At 43.9% G+C, this 24,529-nt stretch overlaps 1 protein-coding gene across 1 annotated transcript in view; it reads right to left on the bottom strand.

Moving 5' to 3' along the window:
• The window catches only part of LOC109256651 (zinc finger protein 780A-like), a 44,445-nt gene extending 21,661 nt beyond the window's left edge, over window positions 1-22,784 (bottom strand). Inside the window, 1 exon segment of the mRNA XM_053905933.1 lies at window positions 21,459-22,784. Coding sequence (XP_053761908.1) covers window positions 21,459-21,553 — 95 coding nt within the window. The 5' untranslated portion in view covers window positions 21,554-22,784.
• Between the last annotated feature and the right edge of the window lie 1,745 nt (window positions 22,785-24,529).

Below are 24,529 nucleotides of genomic sequence, written 5' to 3'. Positions count from 1 at the left end.
CAGTACTTGGCATTTTCTTTCTTTCTTAGTGTAGCCATTCTGATGTGTGAGTAGCAGTCTCTTTGAGCAACTTTTCCCGTGTTTACTGACCTGTAGACTATCCTCTTTAGTGAAGTGGCTTAGCGCATTTTTGGCCCCTTTTTTCTTTTGAGATGCATTTCTCTTACTGATTTTTAGAAGTTTTTTTCATATATTGTGGATATAAATCCCATATCAGCTATATATATATATATATATATATATATATATATATATATATATATATATAATATCTATTGAAAATATCTTCTCTCATTCTTTGAGTTGATTTTTCACTCCCTTAATGTTATTTGATGAAAACTGTTCTTGATTTTAATATATTACAACTTGCAATATTTTAATTTTACGGTTAATGTTTCCTGTGTCCTGTTGAAAATATCTTTGTGTCTTCCAAGGTCAAGAAGGTATTCTCCGTTCCCTCTAAAATTTTTATTTTACATTGCAGAGTCTCCAACTATCTGGAATTGATTTGGGGCAGCATCATTGCATTGCAGTAGATTGTCATAAAATCAAGTCACCACATATGTATGAGCCTATTACTGGACTCTGTTCTGTTCCACTGCTCCATTTGTCCTTGCGTTGGTATCTCACTGTCTTAAACACTGTAGCTCTATAACAGATTTTTAAAAATGGCAGCAAAAGTCCTCCAGCTTTATTATTCTTCTGTAAATTTACCTTGGTGATTTGGGGCCCTTTGCATTTTCAGAATGCAGTTTTAGAATCAGCTTGTCAATTTCCACAAAATTTTCTGTAATTTTTAATCAGTACTGCATTAAACACATTTGGAGAAATTTTTATATATTTACAATATTGAGCCTTCTAGCCCATGAATGCTATATTCTTTCTTATTTAGGGCTTCTTTAATTTCTTACAGGAATCTTGTGTTTTTCAGTGTAGTGGACTTGTTCATTTTGTTAGATTCATTCTAAGGTATTTGTCGTATTTTAATGTAAATGGTATGATGTCTTCTATTTCTTACTTATCGCAGGTATATAGAAGTACAGTAGGCTTTTATTTATTGACATATACATAACAACATTGCTAAATCCATGAATTCTAAATTTATGTGGATTGTGTACCTAGAAAACCCAAAGCAAGTATATGATTTGCAAGTAATAACAGTTTCAGTCTTTTCTAATTTGTATGTCTTTTACTTCTTTTTCTCACCTTATTTCAATAGCTAGGACCTCCAGTAAAATTTCAAATAGAGGTTGTAACAGCAGACATCTTTGTTTTAACCCTAATGTTAGGGGGATCATTTAAACATTTTGATATTGAGTATGGTGTTTGTTGATTTGTTGGGCGGGGTGGGGGCGGGGGGACGTGAAGAGATATCCCTCAACAGACTCGGGAAGTTGCCCTCTGGTTTCAGTTTTCTACAGGTTTCATCATAAATGGGTCTTGCGTATTGTCAAATATTCTTTACTTTTTTATTTACCAAGAGGATTGTATAATTTTTGTTTTTCTTCATTAGTGTGGTAAAATGCATTGAATGTTAAAAATACATTTCATTCCTGGAACAAACCTCATTTGCTCATGATGTAATATCCTTTTATATATCACTGGATTTGATTTGCTAATATTTTGTTAAATATTTTTGCATCTGTGATTATGACAGCTTGGTCTATATTGTTTTCTTTAATATCGTCATGAGATTTCAGAATCAAGTTTATTCCAGACACACACAAAAAAGTTGGGAAGTGTTCCCCTTTTATGTTTTCTGCGGGAATTTTTGCAAGATTGATGCAATTTCTTCCATTGTGTTTAGACATAGGGTTTTCTTTATGATAAACTTTTATTGTTTTAAGTTTATTTATTTTGAAAGGGGGGGCATGAGTTGGGAGAGGGGCAGAGAGAGAGAGGAGGGAGAACACCCCAAGCAGGTTCCATGCTGTGAGCACAAGCCTGATGGCAGGGATTGATTCCAAGAACCATGAGATACGATACTTTTTTTTTTTTAGTTTATTTTTATTTATTTTGAGAGAGAAATAGACAGCAGATGGGGAGGAGCAGAGAGAGAGGGAGGCAGAATCCCAAGCAGACTCCGTGCTGTCAGTGCAGAGCCCAATGCGGTGCTTGAACTCATCAACCATGAGATTATGACCTGCACCAAAATTAAGAGTCAGTCGCTTAGCCGAACCACCCATACGCCCCAAGATATGATAAATTTTTAAACAGACTACTCAGATTTTCTGTGTCTTCTTCCACTAGTGAATTTGCAAAGTTTTTTCAATGAATTTGTCTATTTCACCTGATTGTCCAATTTACCACCTTAACATTTTTCATAATACCTTACATTTTTAATGTCTGTATAATCTATATTAATGCCTCTTTTTTCATTCCTGATATTGTTCATTTGTGTTCCCTCTCTTTTTGTCTTGCACTAACCAATTTCATAAGTAGTAAGATTTTTGATGTAGTTTTTCTCTATTGTACATTTGTTTCTACTTCACCGATTTCTGCCCTTTATTATTTCTTTCCTTCTAATTTGTTTAGGCTTGATGTGATAGCCCTTTTCTAGTTTCATGAGATTTGGAGACTGAATTCTAAGCAGGAAGGTTTTTATTGCACCTCGTAAACAGATGTAAAAATCCTTATAGAAATACCAATAATGGGTGCCTACGTGGCTCAGTCAGTTAAGTGTCCACCTTCGGCTCAGGTTATGATCTCACAGTTTGTGGGTTCAAGCCCCGTGTTAGGCTCTGTGCTGACAGCTCAGAGCCTGGAGCCTGCTTTGGATTCTATGTGTGTGTCTCTTTCTTTGTCCCTACCCTGCTCCTGCTCTCTCTCTCTCTCAAATAAATAAACATTAAAAAATTAAATATATATAAAAAAGAAATACCAATAAATTGCGGTGCTTGGGTGACTCCGTCAGTTAGGTGTCTGACTTCAACTCAAGTCATGATCTCACAGTTCATGAGTTTGAGCCCCACACGGGGCTCTCTGCTGTCAGTGCAGCGCCTGATTTGGATCCTCTGTCTCCCTGTCTCTCTGCCCCCCATCTCTCTTGCAAATATAAATAAACATTTAAGAAAAAAAGAAATCCCAATAAATCACAAAAAAAATTAAAAACATATCAAAACCAAATAGGGTTTGTTCAAGAAATTTAAAAATGTAAAATCCTTAGCAAACTAAGAAGAGAAGAAAAGTTCCTTATTCTTACAATAACATCTAAAATTTCTACAGCAGCAGGGGTGCCTGGATGGCTCAGTTGGTTAAGCATCTGACTCTTGATTTCAACTCTCTCAAAAATGAATAAACTTTAAAAAAATAAAATTTCTACAGCAAATCACAATTAATGATGAATTATTATAATTAAGGGTAAAAAATTGAAAGCTTTCCCCACTAAGATCAGAATTAAGCAAGTGTGCCCACCCTCATCACTTTGTTGAGGTTCTACCCAATGCATTTAAGGCAAGACACATGTATAAAAGACATAGATTGGGTGAAAATAAATAAACCTGTTATTATTCACAGATAACATGGTCATGCACATGGAAAATAAAATGGAATCTAAAGGTACATACCATAATTTAGCAATGTTGCTGGATTCAGATTCAAAGCTGATTTTATTTCTATGTACTTTCTAAAAACTACCAACAAAGAAACTTTAAAAGTGATGCCATTTAGGAGTGCTTGACTGGCTCAGTCAGTGGAGCATGTGACTCTTGATCTCAGGGTTGTAAGTTTGAGCCCTACATTGGGTTTAGAGATGACCTTAAAAATATCTTCTTAAAAAAGTTATGCCATTTAAGATAGCATCAAAAACGTCAAATATCTAGGAAAATATCTAATAATGTGTAAGACTTCCACACTGAAAACCACAAACCATTCCTGAGAAAAATGAACTAAGAACCAAATAAATGGGGGGTATACTATGTTTATGGATTGAAATCTCCATTTTAGAACATCAATTCTCCTAAATCGACATATACATCAATGCAACCCCAGGCAAAATTCCAGCAGGATTATTCATGAAGATCTATAAGCTGATTCTAAAAATGTATGTGGAAACAAAAAGAGCAAAGAATGGCTAAGGCAAAACTGAAGAAAAAGAACAAAGCTGGAGGGTCTATTACAAAGCCATTATAATTATGATAGCACGACTGCGGTACAAGGATAGACAAATAGAGCAATGGAAAAGAGTGGAGAAGTCTACGAACTTACCTGCAAGTATATCCCACCTGATTTATGACAGAAGAGACATGGAAGTGCACTGGGGGTACAAAAATGGTGCTTGGATGGGTTGGGTATCCATAAGAAAAGAAAGTCTTTGATGTCTACCTCACCCACAACAATGAGACCACACATGTCATATATATATATGCATATATATATATATATATATATATATGCATAAACAAGAAAGTTTTAGATGGAAGCAGATAAGACTATGATCATGACCTTGGAGTATGCAAAGATTTGCTCAACAGGAAACCAAAGGCACAAACTTAAAGGGAAAAATAATACAACGGACTACTTTAAAATTAAGAAATTCTGCCAAAACATCTACCTAACTTCTTTCATTTGTACCATTCCTTCAATTAAGTAATTTGGTGCCCCCACTCCCCAAAAAGAAGAAATTATATTTATAATATACATGGATAAGAAAGAATGGGAGAAGATACAATGGATTCATACTGAGACTATGTGAAGACCTCTTAACAATATATAAGAAAAAGAAAGGTAATCAATAGAAAAACAAGGCAACATTTTGAAAAAGAACGTCATAAAAGAAGACAGCCAAGAGGCCAACAAGCATAAAGAGTCTTAACTTCAGTAGTCACAGGGGAATGAAAATTAAAATCACGGTGTGATATCACTACACACTCATCAGCATGGCCAAAATGGGGGGAAAACAGACAATATCAAATGTCGGGGGAATGTATATACATATTACATATACATTTATTTATTACATACATTATATATATATTTATATAATATATATATATATATATTTAATTGTATAAAGAAAGAGCACACACAAGCAGGGTAGAAGGGCAGAGGGAGAGAGAGAAAGAATCTCAAGCAGGCTCCACACTCAGCACGGAGCCCCATGCGAGGCTCCATCCCACAGCCCTGGGATCGTGACTGAGCCAAAATCAAGAGTCAGGCACTCAACCAACTGAGCCACCCAGTTGCCCTTGCTGGGGGACTATTTGGAGCAACAGAATCCTCATACAATGCTGGTGGAAATATCAATTCATTGTTACAACCACTTTGGAAAACTGTTTGGTATTGTCTGTGAAAGCTAAAATATGCCTTCCAAACAAGGCGGCACTTTTCGCTATATTCTCAGAAGAATTTCATGTATAAATGTCCCAAAAGACACGTACAAACGTATTTACCACAGCCCTACTCTAATAGCCAAGTCTGGAAACAAGCCGAATGAACATGTACGCTAGAAGGATTAAGTTGCCTTGTATTCACACAATGGAAGAATACGCAGATATGAGAATAAAAGAACTTCAACTACAGGGGTGCCGGATTAGCTCAGTCAGTAGAGCATGGGACTTTGATCTTGGGGTCATGAGTTCGAGCCCCGCCTTTGGTGTAGAGATTACTTAGAAATAAAAACCAAAAAAAATCTTTTAAAAACCCCCACAAAACCCTCAACTACACACAATAACATGTGAGTTTCAGAGTCACAATGTTGATCGCTTCTCGGCCTTTTGGCTAAGATCAAGTGCAGAGTCACAATGTTGAACCACAGAAGTCAGGTGCAATGTACATACTGCTTGACTCCATCTACACAGAGCTGGAATACAGTCATACTAACCTATAGTGTTAGAAATCTGGGTAGTGGAGGGGCTCCACGTGGTATGAAATACCACGTTTTCTTTATCCCTCCATCCGATGATGGATGCATAGATCATTTCCACTTCTTGGCTATTGTAAATGTTGTAATGCACATGTAAATGTAATGCACCTCTTCAAGATAGTGATTTAATTTTTTTTTGTTGATGCATACCCAGAAGTGGAATTGCTGGATTGTGTAGTAGTTCTATTTTTAATTTTTTAAAGAATCTCCTTGGGACTCCTGGGTGGCTCAGTTGGTTAAGCATCCGACTTTGGCTCAGGTCATGATCTCACTGCTCACGAGTTCAAGCTCCGCATCAGGATCTGTACTGACAGCTCGGAGCCTGGGGCCTGGAGCTTCCTCAGATTCTGTCTCCGTCTGCTCCTCCCCGGCTCTCTCTCTCTCTCTCACAAATATAAAATAAAACATTAAAAAAAAAATAAATCTGGGTAGTGGTTACTTCTGGGATTAGTGGCTTCATTATGGCATAAAATTGGATCCTGGGATATTGGCATTAGTCTGTTCTTAATCTCGGTTTTGATTTCATCAGAAAGTGCAAATTGTGAAAATATAAGTCGGTACACTTATGATTTGGGCTTCTTTCCTTATGAATGTTATACTGCCATAAGATTTATGGGGGAAGAAAAGACATCAGGTCGAGCAAGCAAGAGCCTGGAACTTTTATAAATCTCATCTGTGCTGGAAGCTGGCACAGAAATAACAAGACAACAAAGATAAGTGTTTGCCTGGTGACTGTAATGACCTCAGAACAGGAAAATGTCAAATGCATAAAAATATATGCAAATTAAAAATTTTTTAATGTTTATTTATTTTTGAGACAAAGAGAGACAGCACGAATGGAGGAGGGGCAGAGAGAGAGGGAGACACAGAATCCAAAGCAGGCTCCAGGCTCTGAGCTGTCAGCACAGAGCCTGACGAGGGGTTTGAACCCAAGAACTGTGTGATCGTGACCTGAGCTGAAACTGACTGAGCCACCCAGGTGCCCTAAGCATGAAGTCTTCTTGATTCTCCCTTTCTCTCTCTCTGTCCCGCTCCCCCACTTGTGCATGCTCGTTCTCTCTCTCTCTCTCTCTCTCTCTCTCTAAAATAAAAATAACATAAAGACCTTCTCTGATGAACAAAATAAGAGAATTTACCACTAACAGATCTTTACTGGAAGGAAAGTTAAAGGAAGTTCTTCAAATAGAAGAAAAATGATATCAGATGGAAACCTAGATTTACACAAAAAATGTAAGCTGCAAATGGGAAAAATGTAGGTAAACGTAAAAGCAGTTTTTGTCATCATTAATTTCTTTAAAATATTATTTTTAAAATAAAAATTATGGGGCACTTGTGTGGCTCTGTTTGTTAAGAGTCTGACTTCGGCTCAGGTCATGATCTCACTGTTTGTGAGTTTGAGCCCGGCGTCGGGCTCTGTGCTGACAGCTCAGTTTCCATGTCTCCCTCTCTCTACCGCTCCCCCACTCAAACTCTGTCTGTCTGTCTCTCTGTCTCTCTCCCTCAAAAATAAATAAACATTAAAAAACCTTTTTTTTTTTTAAAGAAAGAAAGGAAAGAAGGAAGGAGGAAGGAAGGAGGAAGAAGGAGGGAAGGAAGGAGGGAGGGAAGGAAGGAAGGAAGGAGGAAGGAAGGAAAAGAAACCACAGGCTGGAAGGAAATATTCACATTAACTTGTATCCAGAATATATAAACAACTCTTGAAATCTATAAGAATACAAACAACTCCGTTTTATTTATTTATTTTTTTAACTTTTTTTAACGTTTATTTATTTTTGAGACAGAGAGAGACAGAGCATGAACAGGGGAGGGGCAGAGAGAGAGGGAGACACAGAATCTGAAACAGGCTCCAGGCTCTGAGCTGTCAGCACAGATCCCGATGCGGGGCTCGAACTCACGGACCGCGAGATCATGACCTGAGCCGAAGTCGGACGCTCAACCGACCGAGCCACCCAGGTGCCCCAAACAACTCCGTTTTAAAATGAGCAAAATATCAGTCACTTCCCAAAAATAAATGGTCAATGAACATTTGAATAAATGTTCAACACCATCAGACATCAGGAAACATAAAACCACAGTAAGATATCACTATATAACTACTCAAATTGTTAAAATTGAAAGGAAGGAAATTGTTAAAATTGATCAGGAAGCACTGGACCTCTCCTGTACTGCGGGCAGGAGTGTGAAATGCTAACACCCACTTTGGGGGATAGTTCAGCAATTTCTTATGAAATATAATTACTCAACAATTTTGCTTCTATGTATTTATCCAAGAGAAATGAAAAAGTATGTCCATACAAAGACTTATACATGATGTTCATAGGAACTTTGTTCATAATAGCCAAAAGTTGGAAACAACTCAGTGACTAGATAAATAAATTATGGCAGAGTCGCAGAATAGAACACTGTTCAGCAATGAACAATGATATGATTGAACAGAATTCTGCTCAAGAATGGACAACTGACACAATTACAATAAATCTCAAAAAAACATTTTGCTGAACAAATAAGCCAGGCACAAGAGAGCACGTATTGTATGATTCCACTTATATGAAATTCTAGAAGAGTCAAAATTAATCTATAGTGACAGAAAGCAGATCAATGTTTGCCTAGTGGCCTGTAGCTGGGAAAGAAGGTGCAATTGACTGCAAAGGAACATGACAGAACATTTCGGGATGGTGTAAATGTTTTATATCTTGACTGTAGTGTTGGTTACATGAATGTATACATTGGGCAAAATGCACTGACCTTATAATGGTCAATGTATTTATAATTGTGCTTTCTCCTGTCTGTGGATTATACTGCAATAAAATTGACTTAAACAGGGGAGCCCGGGTGGCTCAGTTGGCTAAGCGTCCAACTTCAGCTCAGGTCATGATCTTGCGGTTCGTGACCTCAAGCCCCGCATTGGGCTCTGTGCTGACAGTGTGGAGCCTGCAGCCTGTTTCAGATTCTGTATCTCCCTCTCTCTGTCCCTCCCCTGCTTGCGCTCTGTCTCTCTCTCTCTCAAAAATGAACATTAAAAAATTTTTTAATAAAATAAACGTAGAAGGAAACAGCAATCGAAATATCTCTATTAGGCAAATAAACCACTAATAAGCACTACAGACAAGATCCACAGATGGATGCTAATATTACCGGGCAAAAGTATGAGGAAACAATATTTGTATAGTCTCAAAGTATCTTCCTTAATACACTTATTAATTACAAAGGGAGGGGCGCCTGGGTGGCTCAGTCGGTTAAGCGTCCGACTTCAGCTCAGGTCATGATCTCGCAGTTCGTGAGTTCAAGCCCCGCGTCGGGCTCTGTGCTGACAGCTCAGAGCCTGGAGCCTGTTTCAGATTCTGTGTCTCCCTCTCTCTCTCTGACCCTCCCCCGTTCATGCTCTGTCTCTCTGTGTCTCAAAAATAAATAAACGTTAAAAAAATTTTTTTTTAATTACAAAGGGAAAAACAGTAACTTTATAGTGGAGAAGCAGAGCAGACAGCACTGTAACCAAGTGATCAAAGTCAGCATCACCAATAATAAGACACACGGACACCAGGAAGCCCCGGATATAATTCACTGAGAAGAACGCAAAATCATTCATATGGTATTCTTGGCAAAAATGCATAATTCAGTTCAACCTAAAAGATAGCAGACAGTCCCCAACTTTAGGGACATTCTACAAAGCAGCTGTACTCTTCAAAAGTGTCAAAGTCATGAAAGGCAAGGAGATACAGAGGAACTGTCATAGACTATAGGGAGCCCAGGAGACAGGACAACTAACTGCAGTGTGGAATCCTGGGTTCAATCCCGGAACAGAAAAAGGCATCAGTGGAAAGACTGTCGAAATTCAAATCAGGTTGGCAGTTTAGTTAACAGTATACTTTGTTAATAATAATATGATAATAATAACAGTGCTAATCTCCTGGGGTTTTTTGTTTGTTTTGTTTTTTAAGTTTATTTATTTATTGGGGGGGGAGGGGCAAAGAGAGAGGGAGAAAGAGAGGATTTCAAGCTGCTAGCACAGAGCCCGACATGGGGCTTGAACTCACAAACCATGAGACTACGGCCTGAGCTGAAATCAAGAGTCAGATGTTCAACCAACTGAGCCACCCAGGAGCAACTAATCTCCTGGTTTTGATCATTGTACTATAGTGTTAATATCAGCGGGAGCAAGGGGAGGAGACAAATGGGAACTCTCTGTATTATCTGCAACTTTCCTCCAAATCTAAAATCATCTAGCATTGCAGTACCCACCTCACTGTCTCTGGGTCCACCAGATGCACGTCATGAGGACACTCCGGAGAGGGCCACATGCTGAAGAACAGACCTCCCACCAACAGCCAGCACTGTCTTTCACGTGTGTGAAGGGGATCCCCCAGCCCCAATCATGCCGTCTGATGACTGCAGCCCTGGAAAATGTCTTCACTGCCAGGGCTTTGAGCCAGAACCGTCCAGCAAAGCCTCCCCACTACCTGACCCATAGAAAGTGTGTGTGATAATAATAAACGTTGATGGCTTTGAGTGTCTTTTTAAGAGACAATGTTGCTGTTGTGCACACTGGCCACCAGATGGCGCCTGGATTCCAAGGATGGAAACAAAGCTGCGGCCAACATTATAAATAGGTCAATTCCCCTGAGTTAGTTTATAAATGTACCACAACCCTAATAAAAATGTCATCAGGGCTTTTTCCTAGACCCAAACAACTTGATTATGAGGTTTATTTGGGAGTACAACAGGCGGAGGAGGAGGAGGAGGAGGAGGAGGAGGAGGAGGAGGAGGAGAAAACAAAGGAATAGCTCTACCAGACATTAAAACCCATGTAAAACAATGTGGTATTGGTGTGCGAATAAGCATACAGATCAAGGGAAAATTTATAAAATCCAGAAATAGAACCAATTGTTCATGTACATTTGTATGATAATATAACCTTTTTTTAATTTAGGAAAGGACTTTGGGCACATATCTAACTTACTAGTGTTGGAACAAATAGACAACCCAGGGGAAAGCTGGAATCACTCCTCACACTGGATACCACCTTACATTCGAAGTGTATCAAAGTTATAAGCAAAAAACTACAACCCTCCCATAATACAAGGAAACACTGCTGAGTCTCCTAATGACCTGGGAACCGGATACATTTTCCAAACTATGCCTAGACTTTCCAAAAATTCATCAAAAGAAGCAATATAAAAGAGAATCTTGATGGGGTGGCTGGGTGGCTCAGTCGATTAAGTGTCCAACTCTTGATTTTGGTTCAGGTCATGATCTCGCGGTCCGTGAGTTCGAGCCCTGCATCTGGCTCTGTGCTGACGGCATGGAGCCTGCTTGAGATTCTCTTTCTCCCTCTCTCTGCCCCTCTCCTGCTTGTGCTCTCTCTCTCTCTGAAAATACACTATTTATATATGTATAAATACACACACACACACACACACACACACACACATACACCCAGTATTTAAAAAAAAAAAAAAAAGCACAGAGCCCAATGTTGGGCTCGAACCCATGACCTGAGCCGAAATCAAGTCAGAACCTTAACCAACTGAGCCACCCAGGTACCCCTAATCAGGCCTTTTAAATACCTTCCATCGGGGCGCCTGGGTGGCTCAGTTGGTTAAGCGTCTGACTCTGGCTCAGATCATGATCTTGCGGTCCATGAGTTCGAGCCCTGCATCTGGCTCTGTGCTGACAGCTCAGAGCCTGGAGCCTGCTTCCGATTCTGTGTCTCCCTCTCTCTCTCTCTCTCTCTGACCCTCCCCTGTTCATGCTCTGTCTCTCTCTGTCTCAATACCTACAGCTAATTTATTTGTGAAGCTAAATATCTTCCAAATAGCATACTACTTTTGGTGTTATGATAACTTCCAACTTTACACTTAAAGCATAAAGCCACATTTTTAGAGGAATCCATGGTATTCCAGTATTTATGAAGTCTGTCTCTCTCTGTCTCAAAAATAAATAAACGTTAAAAAAAAATTTAAATACCTTCTGTCACTTCTTCACCTCACTCCCACTGCTCTGGTTTGGACAATCTTCACATTTAAGCTGTATTATGGCAGCAAGCTCTGGACCCATAAGAGTCCAGTGAGGAGACAGAAACTACACCAGCTACTTTAACAGAGAGACTCTAGGGTTCCCAGGTGGCTCAGTGAGCTGAGTGCCCAACTCCTGATTCTGGCTCAAGTCATGATCTCACCAATCGTGGGTTCGAGCCCTGAGTCAGGCTCTGCGCTGCCTGCTTGGGATTCTCTCTCTCCCTCCCTCTGTCCCTCCCCCAGATTAAATTAAAACACAGACTGCTGGGCCTGAGTAGGGGTCTCTGATGGGCCTGGGGCGGGGCCTGAAACTCTGCGTATCCAACAAGCTCCCAGGTGATGCTGACCCCTGTTGGGAGGGGGGACCTCACTCTGAGAACCGCGGCCCGGTATACCATATACCATAGCTAGCCCCGCTAGAGCTGGGGGGCACAGAAGAGAGGGCACCAGCCTCCTGGTGCTGATGTTTGTGATAAAACTGAGTTTCCACATGCTAGCACACTACACACTGGACTCGGGTGCTCCTGCCGTGGCCGCCACCACAGGGAAGAAGCATTGCTGGGGGAACTCACACCAGAGCAGCAGGCAAGTTCCTTCTGCGTGGGGTGTCCAGCCCTCCCGGGAAGAGGTTCCTGGGAGGCAGGACTTCCAGCGCTAATGCTGGGAAAGTCCTGGGCAAACTGGAACGAGTTGATCACCCGACTTGTGCAGTCTAGCAAGCCCTACTGCCAGGATCTCACAGAGAACCATCTGGCAAAGCAGAAACGTGGTTTCCCGGCTCAGCATCACAGTGCGGAGGAGAGGAGGGTGGGTTTGGAGCCCAGAGAGAGTAACTTCATCATTGATTCTGACTCATCATGGTCTCCCTGGTTCTCTTCCGTCCATCCTGGGGGTGCCATCAAGAGCACGTTACACACAGGGAAAACCAATCGTTTCAGACTCTTGCCAGAAGCTTTGCAATAGGTGCCGGTGACTTTGTGATTTGTAGCGAGAAGCAGATATTGGATCTTTGTCCCCTTTCCAGACAGAGTCCCTAAAACCCTTGGATTTCCTAGGTGGTAAGAGTGATAAAGAGAAAGGAGCATCTTTTGTTTTTCGTAACAAGCCTGTTTCAACCACATCTGGGTTTAGGTTAATGGGGTGACTTCTAGAAAGCCCCTAGGATGAGAGCTGTTTGTCAGAGAACCACCTTGGAGAACTCTGACCTCCGGGAAGGGAAGAGAGACTGGAGGTTGAGTTAATCCCCAAAGGCCAATGACAAGCAATCATGCCTAGGTAGTGAGCCTCACTCAGACCTTCTAAGGGCTTCTGGGCTGAGGGTGCGTGCCCGGAGAGGGCAGGGAGGCTCTGAATACGAAGTGTGAGATGATGACCTGAGCTGAAATTGGACACTCAGCTCAACCGACTGAGCCACCCAGGCGCCCCCAGTGACCAGTATTGAGAGTAGGGCCATGAGTAGACAAAGTCACAGAATTTATCCTTTTCGCTGCCTACCAGCCAATTTCGTGCAGCATGAACAGTTCGTGAAAGTTACTTTCTGTTACAGTTTAGCCTCATCCCCTTTCCTGAACTTTATATCCCAGAGATATATGAATCTTCAAGATTCCTAAAGCGAATCACATTCTCAAGGCGCGATGCTTTGAATATGCTATTCCCCCATCTGAGTGAAAAGGACATAAACCCTGATGTTTTAGAGGAAAACGTCGGATCAGAACATGTGCTTCCCCCTTTTAAAAATGGGGGTTAGTTTTCAATCGATGAAGTCTTAGCTGGATTTGAAGGCCAAAGAAAATCTCAAAGCAAATGTATTTTTGAATTCCACAGTATTTACTGTTCTCAAGCTTCTAACACCTGAGGAGAAAAAGGATGATAAGACTGCCCGTGCTAATGAAACTTGCTAGTTTTTCTTTCCTGTTAAAGATATTTATACCTGAATTCTTTCTAAGGCCTGAAACATTTTTAGATGAATTCCATCCAGGAAAAGCAATGTTGGTTTGAAAATTAGAGATGGTTTATAAAATCATATCTGATGATTTAAAAGATTCAACAGTAGTTTGCTAAGCCCAGTTTTTTGTTGTTGTTTTGGGGTAATCTCTGTACCTGGTGTGGGGTGTGAACCCACGACAACCCAGAGATCGAGTCTCACACTGCCAACTGAGCCAGCCAGGTGCCCCTCCTAAGCTTGTTTTTAAACTCAAAGGCTATTAATTAAGCTCCTGGTGTGGTTTGTGGTTAAGAGTGATTTTTTTTTCTCTCTACTGTGCTACTTTTTTTTTTTTTTAATGTTTATCTTTGATAGAGAGTGTGAGTGGGAGGGCAGTGAGAGAGAGAGACAGAGGGTCCAAAGCGGGGCTCGAACTTACAAACCATGAGGTCATGACCTGAGCTGAAGTCGGACGCCTAATGGACTGAGCCACCCAGGCGCCCACGGTAGCACTTTGGAGAAGACTGAGCTCCAAGGCAGCGCCGGATGATTATTATTTTAACCTTGAGCAAGTCTGTGGTTACCTGAGTCTCAGCTGACTCACGGACAGAAGGCGGAGGGCAGTGGGTGGCAGTGGGCGCTCTGGAGTCAGACTGTTCTGCTGGGCAGCTGCCCAATCTGTGGCCTCCTGTGAGTGACTGAACTGCCAGGGGCCTGCCTGCTCTTCCCACAGAACAGGGGCGACGGTAAAGAGGGTTCCTACGTCATCCATCCCAGTGAGGATTAAGTGAGGTGATGTGCGTTAGGTCCGGAGCACAGGGCTTGAGGCTTCAGACAGAATTTAAATGGTCACTGTTGGAGCTATTTTCTTTATTTTTAAAAATGTTTTATTTGTTTTTGAGAGAGAGACGGAGCGTGAGCAGGGGAGGGGCAGAGAGAGAGAGGGAGGCACAGACACAGGATTGAAGCAGGCTCCAGGGTCTGAGCTGTCAGCACAGAGCCCGACGCGGGGCTGGAACTCATGAACCGCGAGATCATGACACGAGCTGAAGTCGGACGCTTAACTGACTGAGCCACCCAGGCGCCCCTTACTTCGTAGTTGGAAGAACTAAAAGCAGTGATGTGTTCAGTGATTAACCGTGACTTCAGACTCCTTGTGTCTCCGTAAACTGTTCTGGGGCAGCTCCGTCTCCCCCGGAATGCACCCCCTCTGACCAGCTAGCTTTGCTACATCTTGTGCATCCCCCAGGAACAAATGTTCTCCAAAAGAAGGACCCAGGGAAGAGCTAGTCAGGGGCACCTGGGTGGCTCAGTCGGTTAAGCATCCGACTCTCGATTTCAGCTCAGGTCCTGATCATGGTCCCTGAGTTCGAGCCCCGCATCGGGCTCTGTGCTGATGGTGCAGAACCTGTTTGGGATGCTGTCCCTCTCTCTGTCCCTCTCCTGCTTGCTCACGCTCTCTCTCAAAATACACACACACACACACACACACACACACACACACACACACAAAGAGTCATTCAGCCACACTACACTATCTCTCTTGACTCCTGCTGCGCTGTTTGAAAAACCAGAGTAACTTTCCCAGACCTTGGGGTCACACCACATAGGAAAGCGCTGATGAAGTGGGGTCAAGTGCTGGCCTCGGGTTTCATAATAGCAAATGCCGCTCGAAGGAGTAGTAATGCCAAGTCGCCCCTCTAGGTTTCGGGTCAACGGCCCAGGCCCTGCTGATTTGCAGTGCTTCCCACATTCCTTTCCCCAAGCATGCAGCTGCAAGGCTGTGTGACCGTGGGGCCCAGCCGTGCCTCAGCTGCTGCATTTGGGGGTGATCTAGAACCCTCAGAGACCTAGCAGTAGCAGAGACCACAGTGCCTTTGCTATAAAAGGAGAAGCTTGCGGTCAGACCCGTGCCAGCACCATCCTGGCGAGGACTGAGACTAAGGAAGAAGGAGCAGTTCTTGGGTGACAGGAGGGTCACCAACCCTGGTGACCACAGCTGACAGATGTCACCTTGCCACAAGGCCAGTGTACTAGTTTTCTGGGGGTGTCGTTACAAAGTGCCACAGGCTGGGAGTCTCACACAACAGAAATGTGTTGTCTCCCAGGTCTGGAGGCTGCAAGTCCAAAGGCAAGGTGTCAGGAGGGTTGGTTCCTTCTGAGGGCTGGGAGGGAAGGATCTGTTCCAGAATCTTCTACCTGCCTCTTCGCATCCTCTTCCCTCTGTGTGTGCCTGTGTCCGAATCTCCTGCTTTTCTTCTTTTTTTAAATGTTTATTTATATTTGAGAGAGAGAGCGCGTGCAGGGGAGGGGCAAAGAGAGAGGGGGAATAGAGGATCCGAAGCGGGCCCTGTGCCGACAGCAGACAGCCCGATGAGGGGCTGGAACCCGCGAACTATGAGATCATGACCTGAGCCGAAGTCGGATGCTCGAACGACTGAGCCACCCAGGCGCCCCCAAATCTCCTCTTCTTCTAAGGACACCGGCCATACTGGGTTAGGGCACCACCCTAATGACCTCATTCTAAGTTGATACCTCTGTAAAGACCTATCTGTCCCATGCTTAGGTTAGGACTTGAACACATAATGGGGGGGGGGGGCTACAATTCATCCATCACAGCCAGTTTGGCCATTCACAGTCACTAGAGACGTCAGTCACACCGTCATGGAGAGCTCTAGGTCTCCATCCCACAACTCACTGTCATGGAGTGTGCCTCGTGGAAACAGGACTTGTCCCAGCACTGTCTTAGCAGGCTGACAATAAAATAGCCCATACAACCCACTCCGTAAGATCAGTGAGGCCCAGGTTCCGCCATGTTAGGCACCTTGTATGAAAGCTTCACTGGAAACAGATGAAACCATTCACTAGCCATGGGTCAGCCCATCTCATCAGGATCAGGTGGCAGCAACTCGCATGGTGGGGGGGGGAGGTGCAGGGTCTGAAAACTCTAGGGCTAGGGTGCCATTGCCAAGAGCAGAGGCTCCTTGGTTCGTGGGACTGGAGCCTATGGTGTATCTACCCAACCCACATCTTGGCTATCACCCATTTTACCGAAGTGAAAGCAGTTCTGACATCTGTTATGCGAATTCAAACTCTCTGTGTCGCCTAGAGAGGCAGATCACTAAATCCCTGTCATAGCCACCTCTGGAGTGTGATTAGGGTCTTTCAAATGACAACTCACCCACCTGCAGTGTGTAGATCCAAACAGAATATCCACATATCCGTCACTGTGTCCCAAGTATCATTTTTTTTTTCAATTTCAGATTTTTAGTAACTCTCTTAGAAAGAATCTTCTTTCTTCTAAAATAAAAAATACATAGGGGCACCTGGGTGGCTCAGTCAGTTAAGCATCTGACTCTTGATTTCGGCTCAGGTCATGATCTCACGGTTCATGAGTTCAAACCTGTCTCTCTCTCTCTCAAAAATGAATAAACGTTAAAAAAGAAAAAAAGACTAGATATATTCTTTAAAAAATAATATAAATAAATAAATAACATTAAAAATAAAAATAAAATCACCTTTTTTGCACCAAAAGACATCTCAAGAAATCTTTCTTGACCGAACGCCCACTACTCCAAAACCTCATCACAGGCACCCCTAATATTTCATTTTATACCACATTTTGTTTATCCATTCATCAACTGATGAACATGGGGGTTATTTCCACTCTTTGACTACTACAGATAACACCGCTGTGAACATTCATGGACAGGTTTTTGTGTGAACATCTGTTCAATTCTCTTGGACATTATTTCCCAATGGAATCAGGAGACCATTTGATCTTGGACTTCCAGCCTCCAGAACTCTAAGAACATAAACGTCTGTTGTTTAGCTCCCCAGTCTGTGGTCTTTCTGTTATGGAAATGGCAACAGAAACCTAATACAAGCTTTGGGGCACGTGGGTGGCTTGGTTGGTTGGGCGTCTGACTTCAGCTCAGGTCATATCTCATGGTCGTGAGTTCAAGCCTCACATCAGGCTCCAATGCTGATAGCTTGAAGCCTGGAGCCTGCTTCAGACTCTGTGTGTCCCTCTCTCTTTGACCCTTTCCTGAACACGCGCCCTCTCTCTCTCTCTCTCAAAAATAAATAAACATTAAAAAAATTAAAACAAAAAACTAATACAAGCCTCTTCTCTCACCCATCCTCAGTGCTGAAGGACAGCAATGTAGTTCAAGGGCAGCACTAAGGATGGGTGAGAGAAGAAGCAAATTTGGTGGGGGGGTTGGGGGGACACAGTTCAATCCATAACAAGGTGATAAGACAGGAGATGAGTAGAGACCAGAAACAGATCACAAGAGCCTTCGGAGACATGTTTGGGGACATTCTTCCTCACCCACCCACCTCCAGAGGTCCCCAGGGATTTGGCTTCACGGAGAGTCCCCTTTCTGTCCTTTACTTTCCAGATAGGACTAATCAGCCTTTTCAAAGTTGTCCAGGTAAGAACAGACCCAGTGGGAAACAGCAGAGAGAAAAAACCAGGAAGAATAAATGCCTCGGAGGTGTTATGCAAATTAGATGCAAATGACCCACCTATTCAGGGTTCCTTCAGTGGGTCAGCTGCTCAGCACTATGGAAAAGAACCTAAGCCTTTAATTCCTGCATTCAACAAATCTGAGGGCCTATTGTGCCAGGGACTGTTCTAGGCCCTGGGGCCCCTGCAGAGCTTTTGTTCTAGGCCTGTACCATCCAACATGGTGGCCACCGGTATGGTTGGCTATTACCCATTTGCAATGTAGCTAGCCTGAACCGAGATGTGCTAACGTATAAAATACACGCCAGATTTGAAAGACTTAATATAAAATATCTCATTAATAATTTCTATATTGAATGCATCTGAAATGGTGTTTTTTATATATTTGATTAAACAAAAATATATTATTAAAATTAATTCCATGTATTTCTTCTCACTTTATTTTTTTTTAATTTTTTTGATGTTTATTTATTTTTGAGAAAGAGACAGAGCACAAGTGGGGGAGGGACAGAGAGAGAGAGGGAGGCACGGAATCTGAAGCAGGTTCTAGGCTCCGAGCTGTCAGCACACAGCCTGACGCAGGGCTCGAACCCACAAACTGTGAGGTCAAGACCTGAGCAGAAGTCGGACGCTCAACCTCTGAGCCACCCAGGTGCCCCTTTACTTTACTTAAAAAAATTTTTTTTTAATGTTTATTCATTTTTTGAGAGAGAGAGAGAGAGAGAGAGAGAGACAGAGCGTGAGTGGGGGAGGGGCAGAGAGAGAGGGAGACACAGAATCCAAAGCAGGCTCCGGGCTCTGAGCTGTCAGCACAGAGCCCGACTGGGGGCTCGAACCCATGAACCGCGAGATCACGACCTGAGCAGAAGTCAGACGCCCAGCTGACTGAGCCACTCAGGAGCCCTTTTACTTTACTTTAACCGAGACTCCTAGAAATTTTGAAATTACATATGTGACTCACATTTATAGCTCACATTCAATTCCTCTTGGACTGTGCTGTCCTAGACAAGGCTCCACCTGGAAACCCTGTCTGATCAAGCTCATTCTGGTGGACAGAAACAGAGGGGGCGTTAACTGGGACCACCAATCCTAAGGATTAGGGGATTTGGAGGAAATACCTCTAGCTGATGATACCTATTTTAAAATGAGCTGTAGGGGCTGAAATAAATGGGAAAAAGAGGGAAATAAAGAAGAGATCAGCACACTGCTGGGGAGACCAGGAGGGACATAAAAAGTCTCTGAGGCCTGAGAGCCAATCTTCAACTTGCCTTCTGTGGTAGGTAAAATCATGCCCCCCTCCCACCGCCCCCAATGCCCATGTCCTAATCCCTGGAGCCTGCCAGTGTATTATCTGACCTGGCAAAAGGAACCTTGCAGACGAGATGAAGTTCAGGATTTTGAGCTGAAGAGATTACCTTGGATTATCCAAGTGGACCCAAAGTAACCACCAGCGTCCTTATAAGTGAAAGAGGGAGGCAGAAGGGTCAGAAGATGTGGAGGTGGACACAAGGAATACAGGTGGCCTCCAGAAGCTAGAAAAGGCAAGGAAATGGATTCTGCCCTCCCTCAATTTTCCAGAAGGAATGCAGCCCTGGGACACCTTGCTTTTAGCCCAGTGAGACCCATTGCAGATTTCTGACCTCTCAAGCTAGAAGATAATAAATTTATATTGGTGGAAACTTCTAAGTTTACAGTAATTTGTTACAGCAGCAACAGGAAACTAATACACTCCCTTGCCTGCTGGACGTTTCTTTGAGTTGCATTCCTCACTAGTTGAGAGAACCACTTCCTTCTCTAGTATAGTAGGGAAAGCTCTAGATTGGGTCTTTGGACAAGTCCCTTTTCCTCTCTGCTAAGGCTGGGGGCAGGAAGACTGGATAAAATGTGTGGCATTCGAGCAGAGAGGAGGGACGCATTTGTCTGCACTGGGCACCAGCATAGATGTCATTACTAACATTAGGACTAAACAATTGCCAAAAATCTGGAGGGCTGTCCAGCGTCTCATTCAGTTCTGAGAACAGTCCCATGAATTAGATAGCTATTGTCATCCCATTTTATTTTATTATTTTTTAAATTTTTTAACGTTTATTTATTTTTGAGAGAGAGAAACAGAGTAGGAGTGGGAGAGGGGCAGAGAGAGAGAGGGAGACACAGAATCCGTGAACCGTGAGATGGTGACCTGAGCTGAAGTCGGACGCTTAGCCGACGGAGCCACCCAGATGCCCCTACTATTATCATCCCATTTTAAAGCCAAGGCAACCGGGGCGCCTGGGTGGCTCCGTCGGTTAAGCGTCCGACTTCAGCTCAGGTCACGATCTCACGGTCCGTGAGTTCAAGCCCCGCGTCGGGCTCTGGGCTGATGGCTCAGAGCCTGGAGCCTGCTTCCGATTCCGTGTCTCCCTCTCTCTGACCCTTCCCCGTTCATGCTCTCCCTCTCTCTGTCTCAAAAATAAATAAACGTTAAAAAAATATTAAAAAAATAAATAAATAAAGCTAAGGCAACCAAGGTCAGAGAGGTTGGGTAACTTGTCCACAGTCACTAACGTGAGCCAAGAGTCGATCCTGGTTCACAGATGGCCTTTTGCTGATGGCGGGGGATGGGGGGAATCTGCCCGAGAGCGTGGATGCATAAATTTCATTCCTCTGTTCATCCCACAGAGAGCTGGCATTCAGGGTGGAGTGACGAACAACTCGGGCCAGATGTATCTCATCATGGGACCGAGGGAGGAACTGGGGGGCTGCTTTCACAGAAATATGTGCTTCTGAGCCTGAGAGCCCAGTGCCCTCCCGGGGGCGTCATGACCAAATTCATCATGGTTCCTGTCCTTGCTTTCCTTGGGAATCGCCCCCAATACAGGCCCCCCTCTCTCCCATCATCCCAGGCTCCCTCTCTCATCCGCATTGCTCTCTGCGTTGTCTTTCTCTGCCCATCTCCTGCCTCCCTCCACCCTTCCCAAACTCTTCCACGGTGACCCCTACAAACCTCTCCCTGAATGTTCCTTCCAACTTTCACCCTAAGGAAAACCAGCTCCTTCCCCGAAGATATTCCCACAATCCTAACTGAAGGCTCTTTAGTACCCCCACTCGCCGAACAAGGTCGAGAGGAGGAGAGGGGTAGTCAGCATATGCCGCAGAAACAAATGAGCCCAAATCTTGTGGTTCACACAAACAAAGGTAGAGACTCACCGGTGTCTCCTTGTCCGACACGGGTTGGCTGGGCTCTGCTCCACGTCTTTGTTCATGCACCCAGGCTCTTCATTCATGGGCAGCCTCTGAAACATCGCCGATCCGCTGGCAGAGGGAAAAGACGTGTGGACAGCCGTGAGCTGGCTTTTGAATCTTCCACTCAGAAAAGATACACGTTGGGGCACCCGGGTGGCTCAGTCGGTTAAGCATCCGACTTCAGCTCAGGTCACCATCTCGCAGTTCATGGGTTCGAGCCCCGCGTCGGGCTCTGTGCTGACAGCTCAGAGCCTGGGGCCTGCTTTAGATTCTGTGTCTCCCTCTCTCTCTGCCCCTTCCCTGCTGGTGCTCTGTATCTCTCTGTCTCTCAAAAATAAATAAACATTAAAAAAAAAAAGAAAGTTAAAAAAAGAAACGAAAAGAAAAGGTACAACGTCACTCGTGTTCACATTTCATTGTGAGTCATACAGCCGAGCCTCGTATCAACCGGGTATCCTTCAGGAGAGACAGCAAATATTGTGAACAGTAATATAATGTGTTATCATATTGGCATATTGGCTGTTTCCAGATAATACTATTCCCTCTCCAGACTCCTATTTTTTTCACCCTGCTTGCCCTTGACGGATGTCCTAGAATGACAACCAGACCCCCTTGTCTTCCAGCTTTTCACAGTCCCCTGAGAAATCTGACAGTCACACTCAGCTCTTCCTTCTCCTTCACCCCCTATCAGATCCTTTAGAATGTTCCAGAAGTTCTCTGTCATTTCTTTCAGTCCCTAGAGAAGCGGCCCTCCTCCAAGCCACCATCACTTCTTGCCTGAAGCTGCAACGGCCTGCTTACTCTACGATTAATTCATCATTTTGCCCACGAACAGGGTAGGTCCAGCCACACCGCCTAAACCCCTCCATAGTTTCCCACGGCCTCCAGAGAGAGTCCAAAATCCTTATCTTGTGATGCCTGGGTGGCTTAGTTGTTAAGCATTGGACTCTTGGTTTCAGCTCAGGTCATGATCTCATGGTTCGTGGGCTCAAGCCCCGCATTGGGCTCCGCACTGTCAGTGCAGAGCCTGCTTGGGATTCGCTCTCTTCTCTCTCTCTCTCTTTCTCTCTGCCCCTACCCTGATTGTGTGTTTTCGCTCTCAAAATAAATAAATAAATTTTAGCAACATAAATAAGATACGGGCGCCAGGTGGCTCAGTCGGTTAGTGTCCAACTTGGGCTCAGGTCATGATCTCGTGGTTTGTGAGTTTGAGCCCCGCGTCGGGCTCTGTGCTGACAGCTCGGAGCCTGGAGCCTGCTTTGGATTCTGTGTCTCCCCCTCTTTCTGCCCCTCCCCTGCTGATGCTCTGTCTCTCTCTCTCTCTCAAAAACAAATAAACATTAAAAATTTTTTTTAATAGATAAATTAATTAATTAATTTAATTTAATTTAATCCTCACCTTTTCCTAGAAAGCTCTTCCCAGCAGGCTTCTGTTTGCTGCCTCAGGTCCTGCCACTGCCTTGGTCACTCCGCAGTCCAGCCACTGATACTTTAATTGCTTCAGGGCTTTCACAACACAGTTCTCTTTGCCTGGAACTCTCTTTACCCACCCCCACTTCATCTCTCAGGTCTCAACTTCCTCATTGAGGCCTTTACATCCAGCAGGTTCTTTCTGTACAAGTACTCCTGCAGTGCCCCTATTGCCCCTTCTGAAATACTTAACACTCCCCCCCACCCACCCACCTCACTTGCTCAGTGCCCCTCCTGCCCACCCAGACTGGAGCAGCGTGAAAGCAGTGGCTGTCTGTGCCATTGCTATGTGACAGTATAGTGATCATGCTCCGTAAATACTTTTTCAGGGACACCCAGGTGGCTCAGTTGGTTAAGCGTCTGACTCTTGATCTTAGCTCAGATCACAGTTTGTGGGATCTCACGGTTCGTGGGATTGAGTCCTGCATTGGGCTTAGCACGGAACCGTAGCCTGCTTGGGATTCTCTCTCCCTCTCTCGCTCTTCTGCCCCTCCTCTGCTTGCTCTCTCTCTCTCTCAAAAATAAATAAACTTTTAAAAAATTTTATTATTTATTTTTGAGAGAGGGACAGAGTACAAGCAGGGGAAAGGCAGAGAGAGAGGGAGACACAGAATCCAAAGTAGGCTTCAGGTTCAGAGCTGTCAGCACGGAGCCCGATGCGGGGCTCAAACTCACGAACAGGGAGATCATGACCTGAGCCACCTAGGCGCCCCCTAAGGAGTATTTTTTATAAGGACAGAAGATGGAAGACAGACTGTTCATCAGAACAGACATGATTACGGATCTGGCTGCCCATGTTAGAATCCTGGCTCCACTGATGATTGGTGTGGGCCCTGGATGAGTAATTTTAAACTCTCTGTGCCTCAGTTTCCTCATTTGTAACAAGAGAGTGATAACAGTATGTTCTTCACAGGGATATTTGGGAAGGAGAGTGTGGTCAGGTTTAAATAAACCGTGAACCGTGGGATCATGGCCTAAGCCAAAGTTGTAAATTTAACCGACCAAGCCACTCAGGCTCCCCAATAAATAAACTTAAAAAAATATTTTTTCAGGGCACCTGGATGGCTCAGTCAGTTAAGCATCTGACTGCAGCTGAGGTCATTATCTCACAGTCCGTGGGTTCGAGCCCTGCGTCAGGCTCTGCGCTGACAGCTCAGAGCCTGGAGCCTGCTTCGGATTCTGTGTCTCCCTTTCTCTCTGTCCCTCCCCTGCATGTGCTCTGTGGGTCTCTCTCCCTCAAAAATAAATAAACAAAAATATTTAAAAAAAAATATTTTTCCAGTGACAGAATGAATTTGTCATACATAGAGACTGAGGGAAGGAAATCATCAAGGTTAATGGATGCAATTAGCCATGAGTAAAGTAGCCTCCTGACCTAATCGAGAGAGGCAGAAGAGGCTGGGACATTTGTGCCACCTCTGGATCCCTTAGTCATGAACTCCCCCATACACCCTTCCCTTCCTGCATTTCCCTCGAAGCTTCTAGACCTCCTGCAGTGCCTTCCTCACCCACGCCCATTGAAAGAAATCTGGTTTCATGACTGCGAGAGTGTTTCCTCCCCTCTT

The sequence above is a fragment of the Panthera pardus genome, unplaced genomic scaffold (genome assembly GCF_024362965.1).
Source record: "Panthera pardus isolate Hobbes unplaced genomic scaffold, ASM2436296v1 HiC_scaffold_18, whole genome shotgun sequence".
NCBI lineage: Eukaryota > Metazoa > Chordata > Mammalia > Carnivora > Felidae > Panthera > Panthera pardus.
The sequence above is the reverse complement of the archived record's forward strand: the minus strand, read 5'-3'. Positions and strand labels throughout refer to the sequence as shown.